A 16385-nucleotide genomic window follows, 5' to 3' on the forward strand; every position below is an offset into this window, starting at 1 on the left:
CTAGTTTCAAGTCTTCAATACAGCATGATGTTCATTTAGTCAATTATGGTCCCATTTAGAGTCAAATAGACCATAAAGCAGGGTGTACTTTAGGGTGGGGCTACCTTGTGATTGACAGGTCGTTACCACAGCGTTGTCCGGTCTGGGTGTTGTCCGTGTTTTCATCCTACAACTTTAACCCTTTCACAGTGTGTTTTCAGTTCATGAAAGTTAATTGTAACATTTTGGTCGCCTGAAAAATGTCTTATTCAGCGTTCGGTTGTACTTAGCTCCACCCTCTCATGTCACTTCTGGTTGCAAAAGATTGACATGGCGACGGCCAAAAACCAAGATGGCGATGGCCAAAATGTCGAATTCGAGGCTTCAAAACAGCAGTCCACAAACCAATGGGTGATGTCACGGTTACTGGGTCCACTTCTCATATACAGTCTGTTGTCTAAGCCTAATTTGGAAATGAATCCACACTGTATACTATGATGTTTATTGTTTCTATACCACATGCCAAGTGTGTCACTATGATGGTTTTTCAGTGTGTAATAAATGGTAAGCCTGCTGTATCAAGACTAAAGCCTTTGTATTAAGTCATTACACTTGAAAAATATAACAGGAATCATGCCTTACCCTTTGCCCCATGTGGCCTGGTCTCCCAGTCAGACCCAATGTTCCAGGGTAACCCTGTGGAGAAGTTACATTCATATGTCATTTTAGACCATTTACTAAAGTAATCTATGGACAATCTTGCAATTAATCACTATTAAATATTTTAATTGATTGACAGTTCGCAGCTGTGGCTCAGAGGTAGAGCAGGTCGTCCACCAATCGGAAGGTCGGCGGTTCCCTGGCTGCTCCAGGTCACATGTCGATGTGTCCTTGAGCAAGAAACTTAACCCAAAGATTGCTCCCAAAAGCTGAGCCGGCGGTGTGTGAGTGAGTATTTAGATTAGATCCTGATGATCAATAAGTACAATATAAAACAATAACCTGGTTGACCCTGTGTTGTGTTAATGTATTGTCTTTTGTCTTGCAATAAAATAAAAAAAATGAAAAAATGAAAAAATAAAAAGATCAGATCCTAATGGGCAAGTGGCACCTTGCATGGCAGCTTCTGCCATCAGTGTATGAATGTGTGTGTGAATGGGTGAACGCTGACATGTAGTGTAAAACGCTTTGAGTGGTTGGAAGACTAGAAAGGAACTATATAAATGCAAGTCCATTTACCATTTACAGTTCTAAAAAAACATGTTCAGATCAAAGAAAAAACAGTTATTTATTATCATCTTGTTTCAGGCAGCTTGGTGGCTACGTACACAGTTTATAACAGTCACTTACATACATGCCCACTGGTCCCTGGGGGCCCATCAACCCTGGTTTCCCCGTGAAGCCCTAAAGAGAGACATTCAAAGAAATGATTCATATGTTTATCATGAAACCTGTAAATCTAATAACTTCAATTTACTGTATTCATTGTTTATTATTGTGGTATTTTTAGTAAAATACCACAACCCATAATGGGAGTCCCTACAAGAAGGCAATATTCCTCACATACAACCAGAAACACGTAATGAATATGTATTGAGAATGATCAAATCTCCATAAACAGTAAAATAGTTAAATATCATCCAAAAAAAGTGTGATCTGCTCACCTTCTCCCCAGCTGGTCCAGGGATCCCATCTTGAGCTGGCTTTCCTGGAGGACCCTGTTGAAGTCACAAATGACTACTTTCAGTATGTTAACAGCTTCAAATGAGCTTGGGAATATGGGCGATTAGAAGGAGAAGTACGGTATGGGCGTACCGGAGCTCCTGGAGAACCTGCCTGTCCTGGATCACCGGCCACACCTGGAACGCCCTTCATGTGAACAGAGAGCATAGAGCTACCTTTAACAATAATACATAGCAACAGGATTTCTTTGTTTCATGGATGGATGATGGTACTACTCTAGTGTTCATATACACATTTCAAAAGGTTTATAGATTAGTCTCAATTTCATTAAAAAATTCTATACTTTTTGTAAAACACTACAGGTGAATAGGGTAAAAAAATTAACAAATAGATAACATCATGAAACTTCCTCAGATGATTACTTCATTAAGACAATTATATTTGTATTGTATTACAAGTTTTCTGAAATTGTATATTTAAATATGTAAATGAGGCATTATCTAATGATAACTTTTGGTGAATTTAGGAGAAACCTACAGAGGCAAATAGACAAAGTAGTAAAATAAACACCTACATGTGTATTTTTCGACACAGTCTCACAGCAGTACGTGAAATAGTCACAACATTTTATGTATTTCATTCGTGTACATAGACATGAATTTCCCTTTTTTTTCTCGTGATGCTCAGCACGACTTTCAACAACGTATTTTCCGTGTGTTTTCCGAATGTCCAGCAACACGTGACACATGTGTCAATTTCTGCTCCAGTCCTTAGGTTAGGTAGTTAGATGTAGGAAAAGACTGACTTGGTTAGGCTTAGGCAACAAAGCTACTTAGTTAGGTTTAGGGAAAGGTTACCGTTTGGGTTAAAATAACACCGGAAGTGTCGTCACTTAAAGGGACTGTTTGTAAGAATCAAAATTGCTTGTTAACAGTGACACCTGTGGCCGTTAAGTCAACGAAAGTCAGCGTCGGGCTCGCGCTTCCTCGCTCTAAATAGACCTGAATGAGCATCGCTCAAAACAGTGAGGCGACACACGTCAGCTAAAAGCACAATATCACTCTATATTTCAGCTGCTTGGCAGAAATATTAGCTGACCAGGTTCAGGTGACTTTATTTGTAACCGTAGGTATATCTGTTTTGCAACAAAAATAGAGGACGAAGACGACCAGACGAAGGTCTCTCCATGAATCACTGCTGATCCTAGTGTTGGCTTTTCTTGCTTCAGGCTCACGACCGCGGTGGGAGGGAGACACCGGCACCCGGTCAGACAATAACGTTTCTTGCTGCGGAGCCCCGTCATGAGAAACCTGTTGGTCTGGAGGAGCTGCAGCATTTATTTCTGAACAAACGTCCACTGTACATTTACTAGATATTCTCAGAGCTACGAAGTCTTCTGCAGTGTGGAGTGTGCACACATCGCGAGCTGAGTGAAGGCAAGCAGGCAGGCAGAGGAGCAGAGTACAGCAGAGACTCCGGCCCTGGAGACCAAAGCTACGGTCTCCCCGGCGTACTACGACCGCGGCCAACACTGTTTAACAGACGGGCTTCACTAGATACAACCAAGAGGTTTTGGTGCTTCCGTGTAGTTTGTGTTGGAGTCTTGTCTGAACAGCGTAGCTACATGCGCATGGGACACCGACCCGGGTGATTTATACGTATAAGAAGTTACAAACAGTCCCTTTAAGTATGGAAGTTCCGTGACAAAAACTACTTCGCTAGCTTTAGGAAAAGATCGCGGTTTGGGTTAAAATAACTCTGGAAGTGCCATTACTTAAGTGCGGAAGTTACATGACAAATAAAGCAACTTTGTCTTCTGGTATCACACGGGACACGAACACCAGTCTCCTGGGCGAAAGTTCTGTGTTTTTTGACACACCCATCCACCCCGACCTCCTCCCAGCACAGCTTACGCCACTCTTTATACTTCCCAGTTCACAATTACGTGGATTACATAAGAGTTGATTCTGGCTGACCATCACAAAAAAAATTGGAACACGATATGTACACGAATCAATACATTCAATTTCATGACTATTTCACAAAGTGCTGTGTGACTGGGCTGTTATTTTGGATGTTTTCTTTCCACTAGTCTGAAAGAAGACATGTTATGGAAGCAAAATAGCCCAAAATCTCAAAATTGACCAGTGCATGAAAAACGCTGTTGTTGCCTGCAGTGTCTCCCCTTAACAGACAGTGTAATAATGTACTGGAAATTGCTGCACTCTCAGCTTTACAAAGAAATTATGTTGTTAAGAAGTTGCCCACTTAAGCCACAAAGCCTGAAAAGCCTAGCCTGTGAACATTTTAATGGGGGCCTGTCATATTGTATTACATTTATGGGCTTGTATAAGGAAATAATACAGACCACCTGCCCTCACAGGTAAACTATCACAGAGACATCATCAACATGCCATTGAGCCAACTAACATCCTCTTGTAATCAGTGCACTTCTCAGATCAAGACTGTCTAATGTTGTGTGCCTGTATCCTCATAAAAGCATCCTCTCCCCTCGCCAACAACTCACTCTGTCTCCTTTAGGGCCGGGAGAGCCAACCGAACCAGGAGCACCCTGCATGGAAGACATCTGACGTTACAAATGTATCTCAATGTTAAAATCAAAATATGGAGATGGCTTGATGGAGCTGGCTAAAAGTAAGGAACGCAGCAAAAACAGAATCATATGAGATGAAAAGTTATACAATGGGAACCTGTGTACCAGGCTTTCCTTCTGGTCCCTCAATCCCCACTCTGCCTCTAAAACCCTGCAACAACACACACAAACAAACGGTTTAGTGTTTATTACAGGTGACTACCAGATGACTTCAAAATAAGCTTATTTTGTTTGTTCTTACCGGCATGCCCGGTAGACCAAACAGGCCATGGAGTCCTGTGCGGCCCTGTAAATGTAGACAATAAGACAATAAAATAAAAAACATAATTCCACTGCAATTTCTGTTTCTACTGTCCAGGTAATAGTTACCTTTGATCCTCTGAGTCCTAACTTTCCATTTTGTCCTGGGGTGCCTCTGTTACCCTTAAATATGAATAAAAACAGACATTCACCTTTAGACTATATAAACAATAGAATCATTTCAAAAAAATATGCAAATCCAGTTTTTTTAAAAGCACTGCAACAACTATGTATCTAGATCAGTGGGATAATCGTATATTGAGTTAGATGTGTTGGGTCAGTGCTGACTAGATAATTTAACCCAAGCTTATTTATACATTTATATTTAATGCTGCACTAATTGATATTTTGTATTAAAAATGGATCAAATGACTAAGTGTAAGGTGTAAGATGTCACTTATAATGATGAACCCACAGAGAATTATTGCCCCACTCTGCAGTTCCCCTCAGCTCTACGTAGCTTATAGCTTCTTTCACATCATTGTTTTGGTTTCATAGCCTGCGACTTTACTGATTTGGTTCAGTGTCAGCGTTGTCTCCAGCAGCAGCAGGCAGCTGTTCTCAGTGAAATAGCTCTGATAAACCCAGTGAACACTACCTGCTCAGCACCAAACAGCAGACAGACACAGTTAGAAACTCGCTGGTGGACAAAGTGGAGCATTTAGCAGCTTGAGGAGTTGGTGGAGACCAAAAACAGAGCTAAAAGGAGAGTGAATATTGGACTTACAGTACATTCACCACAAACACGACTCCAAATGAATGCTAAAATGTTTGATTGCTGTCCCTCTCATGTCAATTGTTACTGGAGATACGAAAGATTTTGCACAAATAAAATATACCTTTTGAAATATTTAAATTGTACACACAGCTTTCATTGTACACTTGCTACTCCACAGATTTTCCTATCATTGTAAAGTAGCAAAATTTGTACCAATAGTAGTAGCACTGGTACTAACAGGAGCAGTAGCAGTGGTCATATGTCAGTCTTTGCTAAGTGCAATGCGGTGTAACGAATGTCCCTTTAGACAATAATGGCTCTGGTTTATTAGCTTTACTTGACCAGGCAGCAATTAAGGTCTCTGACCTTTGGCCCCTGTTTCCCAACAACTCCACCACCACCAGCCTCCCCATCTTCACCCTGAGGAGACAGGACAGAGAAACTCATTAGATTTATGCAACATAACATGCTCTTCCTCCACACTGTGAATGTATAAAAGGTTTTTAGTATAGCTACAAGCAAAAAAAAGGTGACAGAGCTACAGTTTAGCCTTAGTTGTGGGTCTGCCACTTATTTTAATGACAGACAGTCATTAACAAACAAACATACAGTCACTATCAGCCACCATCAGGAAAAGTGTTACCACAATTTATTTCACATTTTGAATTCGACGACTGAGCCTGCTGGTTCACTCTGGACCTTAGAAACAGTAGTTTGTAAAAAAAAAACCTCAAAGGTCTAAATTTCTTCCGAGGCTCTCAGCTACAGTATACAGTATAGTCCTCATCAGCGGCTGGAGTTTGACGAGTATGATAAGGGCCGTGAGAAGTGGCTTACAAGTTACAGACAAAATCTAGCAAGTGGACTTTGAGTTACATTTTTTTGTATAACTACACTTGTAATGTTTTGTGGATTTTAAATTCATGGGAAGCCATTTGAGCACATTTCACAATGTAGTTAACCAGCCAGAGATGTGATGCTGCCCTGCCTTCAAAGGAGAAAGGAAGGATGTGTAACATTAAAAAGATCAAAATGAAATATTAAACCTTGATGAATTAATTGGAAAATGTATAAAAATTAAAAAAATTCAGAAATACACTACAGCTACTTGAAGAATGGGTTTCATGGGGTCAAGACATTCTTTGATGTTTAGTTTAGGGAAGCTTCTATTCTACTGACAAAATATACAGTACAGTATTATTTTCTCTACCATACGAATAACAGTGTCAACAGTCCCAGAGCAGTATTGGGAGGTTGTTTCATACTAAGAACACAAGAGATTTCTGATGATATCCTGATTGCACCTCTTTTCCTCGCGGCCCAGGTTGACCTCTCACTCCCGGAGGACCTGAGGTGCCCCGTTCACCCCTCTCTCCCTGAGGTCCCTGGATCCCTGCAGCACCTGGTGGGCCCTAAGGGAGCAACAAGTTAAGATGTTTAGTTAATGTTAAACGTTAATTTACAGTAAAGTGGTTCTATTTAAATTAGGACCGTCAAAGTTGACGCGATAACGCGTTAACCCAAATTCACATCACACTGCGAAAATATAGTTCAGCTTAACCCAAAACATATGGATTTAGTTTAATTTTATATTTCATCACCAGTGATGTCTTCCTCTTACTCTGTCTCCTTTGGGTCCAGCATCTCCTTTGTCACCATCCAGTCCTCTGAAACCCTAGATAAACATATACAAAGAGCATAGCAGTTTTAGGGAAAACAAGACACATACTGGACCATAAATCACTGCACATTCTGTATTCTTCACTCGTATCACCATATCTGAATTAGCGTGTGGAAGTTTGGGGTAACACTTATAAAAGCAACTTACAACCATTATGCATACTACAAAAGAGAGCAATCAGGATAGTAAATAATGTGGGCTATAGGGAACACACGAACACACTGTTTTTTTAAATTGAATTTTAAAAAGCATTGTGTTCATACAACAAAGAAGAGTATGTGTATTTCAATCTGTGGGGTGGATTTGTGGAATGGGTTGGGTGATGGGTTGAAGCGGAGCACAAATATAAATCAACTTAAAAAGCTATACAAAAAAGATATTTTTGGAGGTATATGGATGAGGAAGAGTTGTGATAAGGGTTGTGATAAGGGTTGGTTTATATCCACTTTTTAACTCCGGATGGATATGTGGGGTGTACATAAACTTGGGATGCTGTTCATGTATTTAATTTGGGTTGTAAATAAATCTGGGATAGTTTATATATTATATCATATTATATTATCATTCTATGATATATGAGTTAATAGAGGAAGTGAGAAAGGGGTAGGGAAATATAAGTTTTACTTCAACCTACTCCTTTTTCGGACACTATTACTCGTTTTGTTTGTTATTATTTTGTATCTGTTTTAATTTATTTTTCTGTACGAAATAAAGTCATTCATTCATTCAACATGACATTACATTTTTACTTTTAGTATTGTTTTCCTCCGTTACTCCTTAGTTTGACTCAAGTCACTTTCATTTCAAATTGTCCTTAAATCCCTAAAAAAGACTGAAAAATAAAAGGACACTGTTTTAACTGAAAGCTGCATTTATCAATATTTTATATCAAGATGTAATATCTTGACATTGTTTGTAATGTGAAAGAGGTCGTTAATAGTGATGGGTCAACCCACAGAGAATTTTTCATCTTATTTGCCTCTTTTAGCTTATTGTTGTTCACTCTCTCAGCTCTCATCAGCGATGTTTCCAGCTACAGCAGGAAGCTTCTTTCAGTGAAAAAGCTCTGATAAATCTACTGTAGACTACTGCTCAGCACCAAACAGCAGACCTAATTAGTGATTAGCTAATGAAGACAGTTGAAAATCTATCAGCTAGTAAGCCCTAAAGCTTTTCCCTGGCTGTAACCAGAGCATTAAAGGGACTGTTTGTAACTTCTTACACGTATAAATCATTCCGGGTCGGTGTCCCTTGCGCGCTCGCGTGTGGCTACGCTGTTCAGACTCAGACTCCAACACAAACTACACTGAAGCACCAAAACCGCAAAGTTATATCTAGCGAAGCCCGTCTTGAAAAACAGTGTTGGCCGCGGTCGGAGGACGCGGAGGAGACCGTAGTCTTGGTCTCCAGGGCCGGAGTGCTCCTCTGCCTGCCTGCCTTCACTCACAGCTCGCTCCACCTCACGTGCATGCCCGCACACTCCACACTGCAGAAGAGTTAGTTTAGCTCTGAGAATATCTAGTGAATGTACAGTGGACGTTTGTGCAGAAATAAATGCTGCAGCTCCTCCAGACCAACAGAGGTTTCCCGTGTCTTGTGAAGTGACGGGGCTCCGCAGCGAGAAACGTTATCGTCTCCGGCCAAAACTCCGGTGTCTCCCCCGTTCCCTCCGGCCGCGGTCGGGAGGCTGAGGCAGGAAAAGCCAACACTAGGATCAGCATTGATTCATGGAGAGACCTTGGTCTGGTCAGCTAACATTACTGCCAAGCAGCTGAAATATAAAGTGATATTGTGGTTTTAGCTGACGTGTGTCGCCTCACTGTTTTGACGGATGCTCGCTCACATTTACGTAGCGCGTGCACACGGGCGAGCGCGAGCAACAGGACACTGACTTTCGTTGACTTAATGGCCACCGGTGTCGCTGTTACAACCAATTTCTGATACTTACAAACATCTGCAAAGCCAACACGTAAGACGGTCACGTCACGGTGCTCAAACTGAGCAGAAACACCCCCCCTCCTATGGTAATGTTGACATTTCATTGAAAACAGAAGACTGTGCTGCTTACTGTGCCACCTGGAAATCCTTTTGGACCAGGAGCTCCAAACATCCCCTAAAAGAGCAAACAGAGCACATTAAAATAGACAGATTGTAATAGTGAACATTACCTCATGATTCAGTACTGCAGTGTGTTTGAGCTGTTTTCATTTCTGGGCGAGTCCAACTCAATTCTCAAGTCCAAGTTAGGTCTCAGGAATGCCAAAACAAATCTCAAGTTGTCTCAGGTCAGGTCAGAAGAAGACTCAAGTAAGGTCTTAAGTCAATTGAGACAATCCCGAGTTAAAGTGGCAGTAGGCAGTATATTTTTGGCATCATTGGGCAAAAATTCCATAATAACCTTTCAGCATGTTGTAATTCAAGTGTTCTGAGAGAAAACTAGACTTCTGCTCCTCCTCATGGCTCTGTGTTCAGGCTTAAGAATATCTAGCCCGTGACGGGAGACTTTGACCAATCACAGGTCATTTCAGAGAGGTAGCGTTCCTATTGGCTGTGCTGCGGCTGGTGGGCGGTGCTTGGTATTTCCTCAAGAGATCTCAACATGGCTGCTGGGTCACAAACTTTCTCATTTTATAGCTAAACAGTACACTACAAGATGATTCTGAGAATATTTGAGAAGAGAAATAAACATTACTGTAACAGAATATTGATTCATATTTGATCAGCGCTGCCTAGTGTGACCGTGTGGTCGGAGTTTGCGAGTGATTGACAGCCGGCTCTCATAGACGGAACCTGGACGGCAGACTCCAGATCAGCTCTTACTGCTTGTTTTCCTCCGCTCTGTGAAATCTTGCAGATGCCATTCGGAGCACCGGAGGAAATCGGAAGACACAGAGGAACATGATTTTTTCAGATTACCGGTCTCATCCACTACTGTCAGGATATTGTGACAGTTTTATACAAATATTTTTTTTAATCATATTTGCTCCATTTCTACCCACTGCAGCTTTAAATATTCAAGATCTGAGGTCATGCACCATCCTTTTTGCTTTTATTGTTCTAGTATTTATCCAGGTCAAAACGTAAGACATGAATGTTTTTGCTTTCGAGTCTAGAGTTAAGTCTAGTTTTTAGGGTTTCGAACAAGTCAAGTCTCACAGCAGTCAAGTCCAAGTCAAGTCTCTATTTTTGTGACTTAAGTCAATCCCTCAAGTCTAAAGCTCTGGCAACAACTCATGCAGACACTTTTCTCAAAGTTTTTACTTACAGTAGAACACATGCAAGTTAATTACAGACAAGCAGTGTACTGTATGTATGCTGTATAGTTCAGTCACTGAAAATAGCAATACAACATTAGAGATAATGAATTCATATTATTTACCATGGGCCCTTCAATGCCATGTAATCCTTTTGTTCCCATAGGCCCTATTTCACCCTGTCAGGGAGAACAAAGACCTCCGTATCAGTCCAATTCTTGATTCAATTTGGCAACTGACCAAACACAACTTTGCAGATTATTGCAATAAAACTCACCATTTCTCCTTTTGGACCAGGAGGGCCATCATTGCCTGGTTGACCCTGACAAAAACAAAACAATAAATAATAACTACAGAAGGTAATTTCTGAAGAAATTGCGGTGTGAATGCTGGATGTTGAGAAGCTGATGCTAAACTGGATCGCTGGTGTCATTGTGTCATGTTGAAACTGTATTGAATGGCTGCATGTGGCCTGGGTTGATTTAGGGGGAGAAATGTCTGTTTTTTTGGACTTAGGGTTGTTAAACTCCCCCTTGTTTTGTTTGATAGGATATTGTCTGTGTTTTTAGTTTTAAAAAAGAGGGAACAGTGAACATGTCTTTTGAGTGTTGATTTTACATCTGTTTTGTTCTGTTGTCCCGTCAAAAATATCAATAAAAAAAGAAGAGTGGGCCAAACTACAAGTGGAGAAGTGTAGAAACCTTATTCAGAGTTACACAAAGCTTGATTACAGTTATTACCTCCAAAGGCTGTGCTACAAAAGGGTACCAATATTTTTGTCCATGCTATTTTCGTTCGTTTTATTATTTTAGTTTCAGTTATATTCACCTTGAAACAAAGAATGACTTCTGTCAGTTATTACTTAAAGTTACCATGAGGAACTCTCATTTTGTGTTGATTTTGGCGGTCCCTGTGGACGAAAGTGGTAGTTTTTCCAAGCACCAGAATCCCTTTAGAAAACCTCTCATTTTACTGCAGTAAGGTCTGTCAGTTCGCCCCACACAGTCCTGGTTCTGGTTCTCCTGTGCCTCCCTTCCCTCCAGCAGGCACAGCAATACGGCCTATAGGCCCAGCAGCATGGAGTCGGTGTATAAGAACGCCATTTTTTATTAAATTTACCTGAGTGCCTCGAGGTCCAGGTGAGCCTGTCTCTCCCACTAATCCTGATGATCCCTGTTTGAGATGTGATAAGATTAAATAATTACACTGCCGCACTGATTCTCCATCCATAGGTACTCCAACAGTACTGTATGTAAAGTCTATTAATTGGAAAACATACTGGTGGGCCTTTACGACCTCGTGGACCAGTTGGGCCTTGATCCCCCTGAGCAGGAGAAATAAAAACAAAGTAAACAATTATTCTGGCAGACTAAAATGATTTGAGGGAATGTGGCGAAGCCTCCCCATATGAACTCACCTCGGACCCGTTCAGTCCAGGTGGTCCGACACCGCCTGTGGCCCCTGGTGCACCCTAGAAAATTTCATCTCAAAATGAGTGTTTGTTGTCATCTCCTTACCCGAGGCAGCTCATCATCAGCAGGTACTGTAGCACTTGTATGAACACCGTGAGGTAAATAGAAACACTATTGCATGCTCACCACTGATCCTGGAGGACCCTTCATTCCATAATGTCCAGAGTCTCCCTGATTAAAACACAGTAATGAACACAGTGAGACTTTTCAGGGAGGGGAATAAAGACACAATTAGACCAATAGAGTATAACAGATGTCCTACCTTTGCTCCTGGAGGTCCAGGAAGCCCCTGAATGCCTCTTTTACCTAAAGAACCCTGATAAGCACAAAGTGCAGTCAAATTTTACATCAAGTCAAGTTGATTTATACCAACTCACTGACACAGTTTTTCAAAAGTAAGGATTTGTTGCTTTTCTCTGTTTTATATAACTGTAAGCTGTATATCTTTAGTTTGGACTGTTGATCAAACAAAACAAGACATTTATAGGGCGTCCCAGTTGCTCGGTAATACAATGGATAATGCACTAGTCAAGCACAGGAGGAGTGATTCAAAGTAAGATTCTGGGTTCCAGTCCAACCACAGTCAACCTTTATAAGATAACAGGGCGATTTATTGATGAAAGAGATGGAGGTAGTTATGCTGGAAGACTATAAGTCATTCATGTAACAAGCAGAGGCCCGTTTGTGGGTCTGCTATTACAAACCCATGCTGTGCAGCAAAACATTGGTCAAACAGATAGAACTTCATGTTAAATTCTAGTGGAGTATCCAAACCATAGATACGTATATGCTGCATTGGCCTTGGGATCGCACGTCAACGTCGCCGCCATAGTGGGGAGGACAGGACTGGCCTGTAAACACATACAAGTGAACAGGGGAGCTGCGGTTTTTCCGGATAAAAAGCACTATAACGTTTACATTTCTCAACCGATTTCAATGAGTCGTTGTTATATTCAGGCGTTTCTAATCTACATGGAGTACTGCAGGTTAGATCCCCCCAACCCCCAAAAAACATTTTTTGGGTGAAAAAAACGGTTCAGTAACGTTACGTTACTGCTTTCGGTTAACGGATCACCGGCCGGTTTGTCTGTTGATATGATTTTAAAAAGTCATACTCTTAAAACACATTTTCCTTTAAGCATTTTTCCCATCATCAACATTACAGTTTAAGTTACATCTTTACAAAACATTTGCTTCGTTGGTCATCAGATAAGAGCTAGCTAGCATTTGTTGCTAGCTAATCCTCAACTCAAGCTAATGTTAGCTTATAGATCTTCATGTCTAACATAATATTCTCTTTAAAACTTGAAATTTACGACATGCGTCTAATTAACAATGAAGCTGACATGGCATGTCTTAGGTTTTGGAACAGTAACATTAACTATCAGAAAAATGAATTATTTTCCACCACGTGAGTTATTAGTTAACGCTGATACACACTCTTTTGAGCGTCTGGCAGCAATTATAGCCTAATATTGAGATTTTAAGAAACTGGAGACAAAACTTTCTTTTTCTAATCCTCATAGATCATAAATCCGTGAATATAAAAACGACTCATTGAAGTCGGTTGAGAAACATAGACGTAATGCTTTTTATCCAGAAAAGCGGCAGCTCCCCTGTTCACTTGTATGTGTTTACAGGCCAGTCCTGACCTCCTCAATATGGTGACGATGCTGACGTATCGCAGCAACGGGCTGAAACAGCCAATGTGGTATCTACTTATATATATATATATATCCCGAATACCATTTTTTGGGCTTCGAAGCTTCGGTGAGTAATATTCGAAGGTATTCGAAGCTTCATTTTCGCGGTGCGGCAGAGCAAGCTGACATGTTCTTCTGTCTGTCTGTCTCCATTTATACCATTTCATTGCCCGGGACAATGCTCTACACTCAACAAACAGTGATATCCATCTGAGAATAACTAATAATAATTCATGTTGAACATGAATAATGAATAATGTTGTGGGATTATTCCTTATTTCATGGGCTTTTTTGGGGATTTATACATTAATATAACGTACTTATAAATAAACAAAAAAAAAATACAACAAAAAAATGAGCATTTGAATAGAGATCGAACACCATGGCAACGGTCGAAGCTTCGAAGTATTCGGGTCAGCCCTAATATATATATACATATACATATATATGATCCCAACTATACCAAATATGTCAGGCATGACATCATCAGGGCTGTTTCCTCAAACTGGAAAAAGCTCCTCCCGAGTCATGAAATTGTTTCAGGCTGAGTATAACTTTCCGTGACAAGTAAACTGATCTTCAGTGATACCCTTTTAAATAGTCTCGACTAGTTGTCAGTCTTACAGGAAGGCCAACAGGTCCACGTTCTCCTGGTTCCCCTTTATATCCCTGGAGGGCACAAAACAACATGCAGACGAAATCAGTTGGTCCATCGTAGGTCATGTTACATGTTATTAATATATGCTGAAACGGTAAAACCATATTTTTGTCGTTTTAAATGACTTATTTCCTATGAAGTTAAGTTAAAATTGAATAGACATATGCACCAGGATGATGTTACTCAAGGATATTTAATGATTAACGTATTCCACTTGATTGCATTTATGTTGAATAAAAAGCATTGAAACATTAAATAAATGCTACCCTGTAAAAGAATATGATATGCACACAGCTGTAAAGTAGTAGAAGTAATTGTGGTAATAGCAGTAGCATCGGCAGTAATAGTTTCAAACACTACAGCTTTGGTTGAGGTTCAAAGGCTATTTCCAGCCACTAGATGGAGATATAGTCAAACCTCTATGGCACCTGCAGAGCATCTAAAGGAACAGAGGATCACAGCAGAGGAGGCTGATATTCATTAAAATCTATTTCTTTATACTGACCTTCTCCCCAGCTCTCCCCGTGTCTCCACCTGGTCCAGGCTCACCAGTGAAACCCTGCAGTCCAGGACACACAGAAAACACAACTTCATGCCTTGATGCAAATGTTGGCTACAAACCGACTCGTATAACCTCAGAGCTAATGTAAGCTCTGTAATAGTGATATCTAGAGCAAACAGAATGAGCTGCGGAGGTGCTGAGTGACCTTGACCTCTGACCTAGTATCAATGCATTTAAAGTAGTACACCGGTGTCTGAAATTATTAATTATTTACAATATAGACCACTCTATACTCAACATTGTCTCCTATAAAATGATGTTTCCATTAGAGCTGTCAAACGCGATATTAACGCAAATTTGATTTAACACCACTCATTTCTTTAACGCATTAACGCAACATGTGATTTTTAGATTGTATCCGGCTGACTCATTAAAGCTAGAGTGAAGATACTGGCATCATATGAAACTAAAAACATAAAGAATCCATCGGTACCAACCATGTCATACTAGCTTGTCGGGAAGAAGGTTAAATAACGCTCCAAACCTACACTAAATTTTGGTGAGGAAAAGCTGTTGTGGCCATTTTCAAAGGGGTCCCTTGGTAAATGGGTTCTATGGGTACCCACGAGTCTCCCCTTTACAGACATGCCCACTTTATGATAATCACATGCAGTTTGGGGCAAGTCATAGTCAAGTCAGCACACTGACACACTGACAGCTGTTGTTGCCTGTTGGGCTGCAGTTTGCCATGTTATGATACGAACATATTTTTTATACTAAATGCAGTACTTGTGAGGGTTTCTGGACAATATCTGTCATTGTTTTGTGTTGTTAATTGATTTCCAATAATAAATATATACATACATTTGCATAAAGCAGCATATTTTCCTATTCCCATGTTGATAAGAGTATAAAATACATGACAAATCTTCTTTTAACGTAAATTTTGAACAGATAAAAAATGTGTGATTAATTTGGGATTAATCATGATTAACTATGGACAATTATGCGATTAATTGCGATGAAACATTTTAATCAATTGACAGCCCTAGTTCCCAGACAACTAAATTACATTCTTAATTAAGTGTCAAGGGAGAGGTATTTTCTCCCAGATTACGGTCACAGTTTTAAATATGGGATTAAAGTTGTAAATTGAAACAAAAAAAACGACTTAGGTTAGGTTTGGTAAAACACGGTTTGGCTTAAAATAAGTATGTTTGTTACGTTATTTAAGTTACGGATGTAAATTAAAACAAGTCAACATTGACTTTTGTCAAACGTCACAAACAGCGGCCACAGACTGCTGAAACCTCACAGATAGAGAGAAACTTTGGAATGCATCTTTGTACAGAGACGAGGAAAGTGGATTTTTGTCACTTACACATATCACAATAGGAGGGGATCTTTTCATGGCCAATATGAACAGGGGAAACCTGTCTCTGTTGCTCTCAATTTTCATATGGCCACCTGACTTGTCATACAACTAAAACACATGTACAATACGGACAGGTGATTGTCATCAAGCAAACACATCAGTCAAAACCAAATTCAAGAAGATCTGATTTCTCTCCCCTCATTCCCTGTCATCATTCTACTGTTGGCTGTCTAATAAAGTCATAAATTACCTATTCAAAAATAAAATAATCATAATAATAAAAAGAAGATGTGATGAAGCCTATCTTGCTCCCGGATTTCTTATTTGCATGACAATAACTAACGTAAAAGAAAACGACTAGAAACAATATTCCCAATATTCATAATGGTTTACAAAATGGAAATTGGTATACAGGTAGATGGGATAGAGCATGTTATTTTTTTCCG

At 40.2% G+C, this 16385-nt stretch overlaps 1 protein-coding gene across 3 annotated transcripts in view; it reads right to left on the reverse strand.

The window, feature by feature from the left end:
- Window positions 1-16385, reverse strand: part of LOC119493566 (collagen alpha-1(I) chain-like) — an 83809-nt gene that overhangs the window by 26387 nt on the left and 41037 nt on the right. For all 3 annotated transcript variants that reach the window (XM_037778996.1, XM_037778997.1, XM_037778998.1), the window contains exons 14-34: window positions 14568-14621; window positions 14029-14073; window positions 11964-12017; window positions 11828-11872; window positions 11647-11700; window positions 11509-11553; window positions 11349-11402; window positions 10507-10551; window positions 10355-10408; window positions 9044-9088; window positions 6916-6969; window positions 6599-6706; window positions 5661-5714; window positions 4646-4699; window positions 4518-4562; window positions 4374-4427; window positions 4190-4234; window positions 1795-1848; window positions 1644-1697; window positions 1330-1383; window positions 622-675 (exon numbers count right to left, since the gene is read on the reverse strand). In XM_037778996.1, coding sequence (XP_037634924.1) covers window positions 622-675; window positions 1330-1383; window positions 1644-1697; window positions 1795-1848; window positions 4190-4234; window positions 4374-4427; window positions 4518-4562; window positions 4646-4699; window positions 5661-5714; window positions 6599-6706; window positions 6916-6969; window positions 9044-9088; window positions 10355-10408; window positions 10507-10551; window positions 11349-11402; window positions 11509-11553; window positions 11647-11700; window positions 11828-11872; window positions 11964-12017; window positions 14029-14073; window positions 14568-14621 — 1125 coding nt within the window. The remainder of the gene's footprint in view (window positions 1-621; window positions 676-1329; window positions 1384-1643; window positions 1698-1794; window positions 1849-4189; window positions 4235-4373; window positions 4428-4517; window positions 4563-4645; window positions 4700-5660; window positions 5715-6598; window positions 6707-6915; window positions 6970-9043; window positions 9089-10354; window positions 10409-10506; window positions 10552-11348; window positions 11403-11508; window positions 11554-11646; window positions 11701-11827; window positions 11873-11963; window positions 12018-14028; window positions 14074-14567; window positions 14622-16385) is intronic.

Source organism: Sebastes umbrosus, chromosome 8 (genome assembly GCF_015220745.1).
Source record: "Sebastes umbrosus isolate fSebUmb1 chromosome 8, fSebUmb1.pri, whole genome shotgun sequence".
Lineage (NCBI taxonomy): Eukaryota > Metazoa > Chordata > Actinopteri > Perciformes > Sebastidae > Sebastes > Sebastes umbrosus.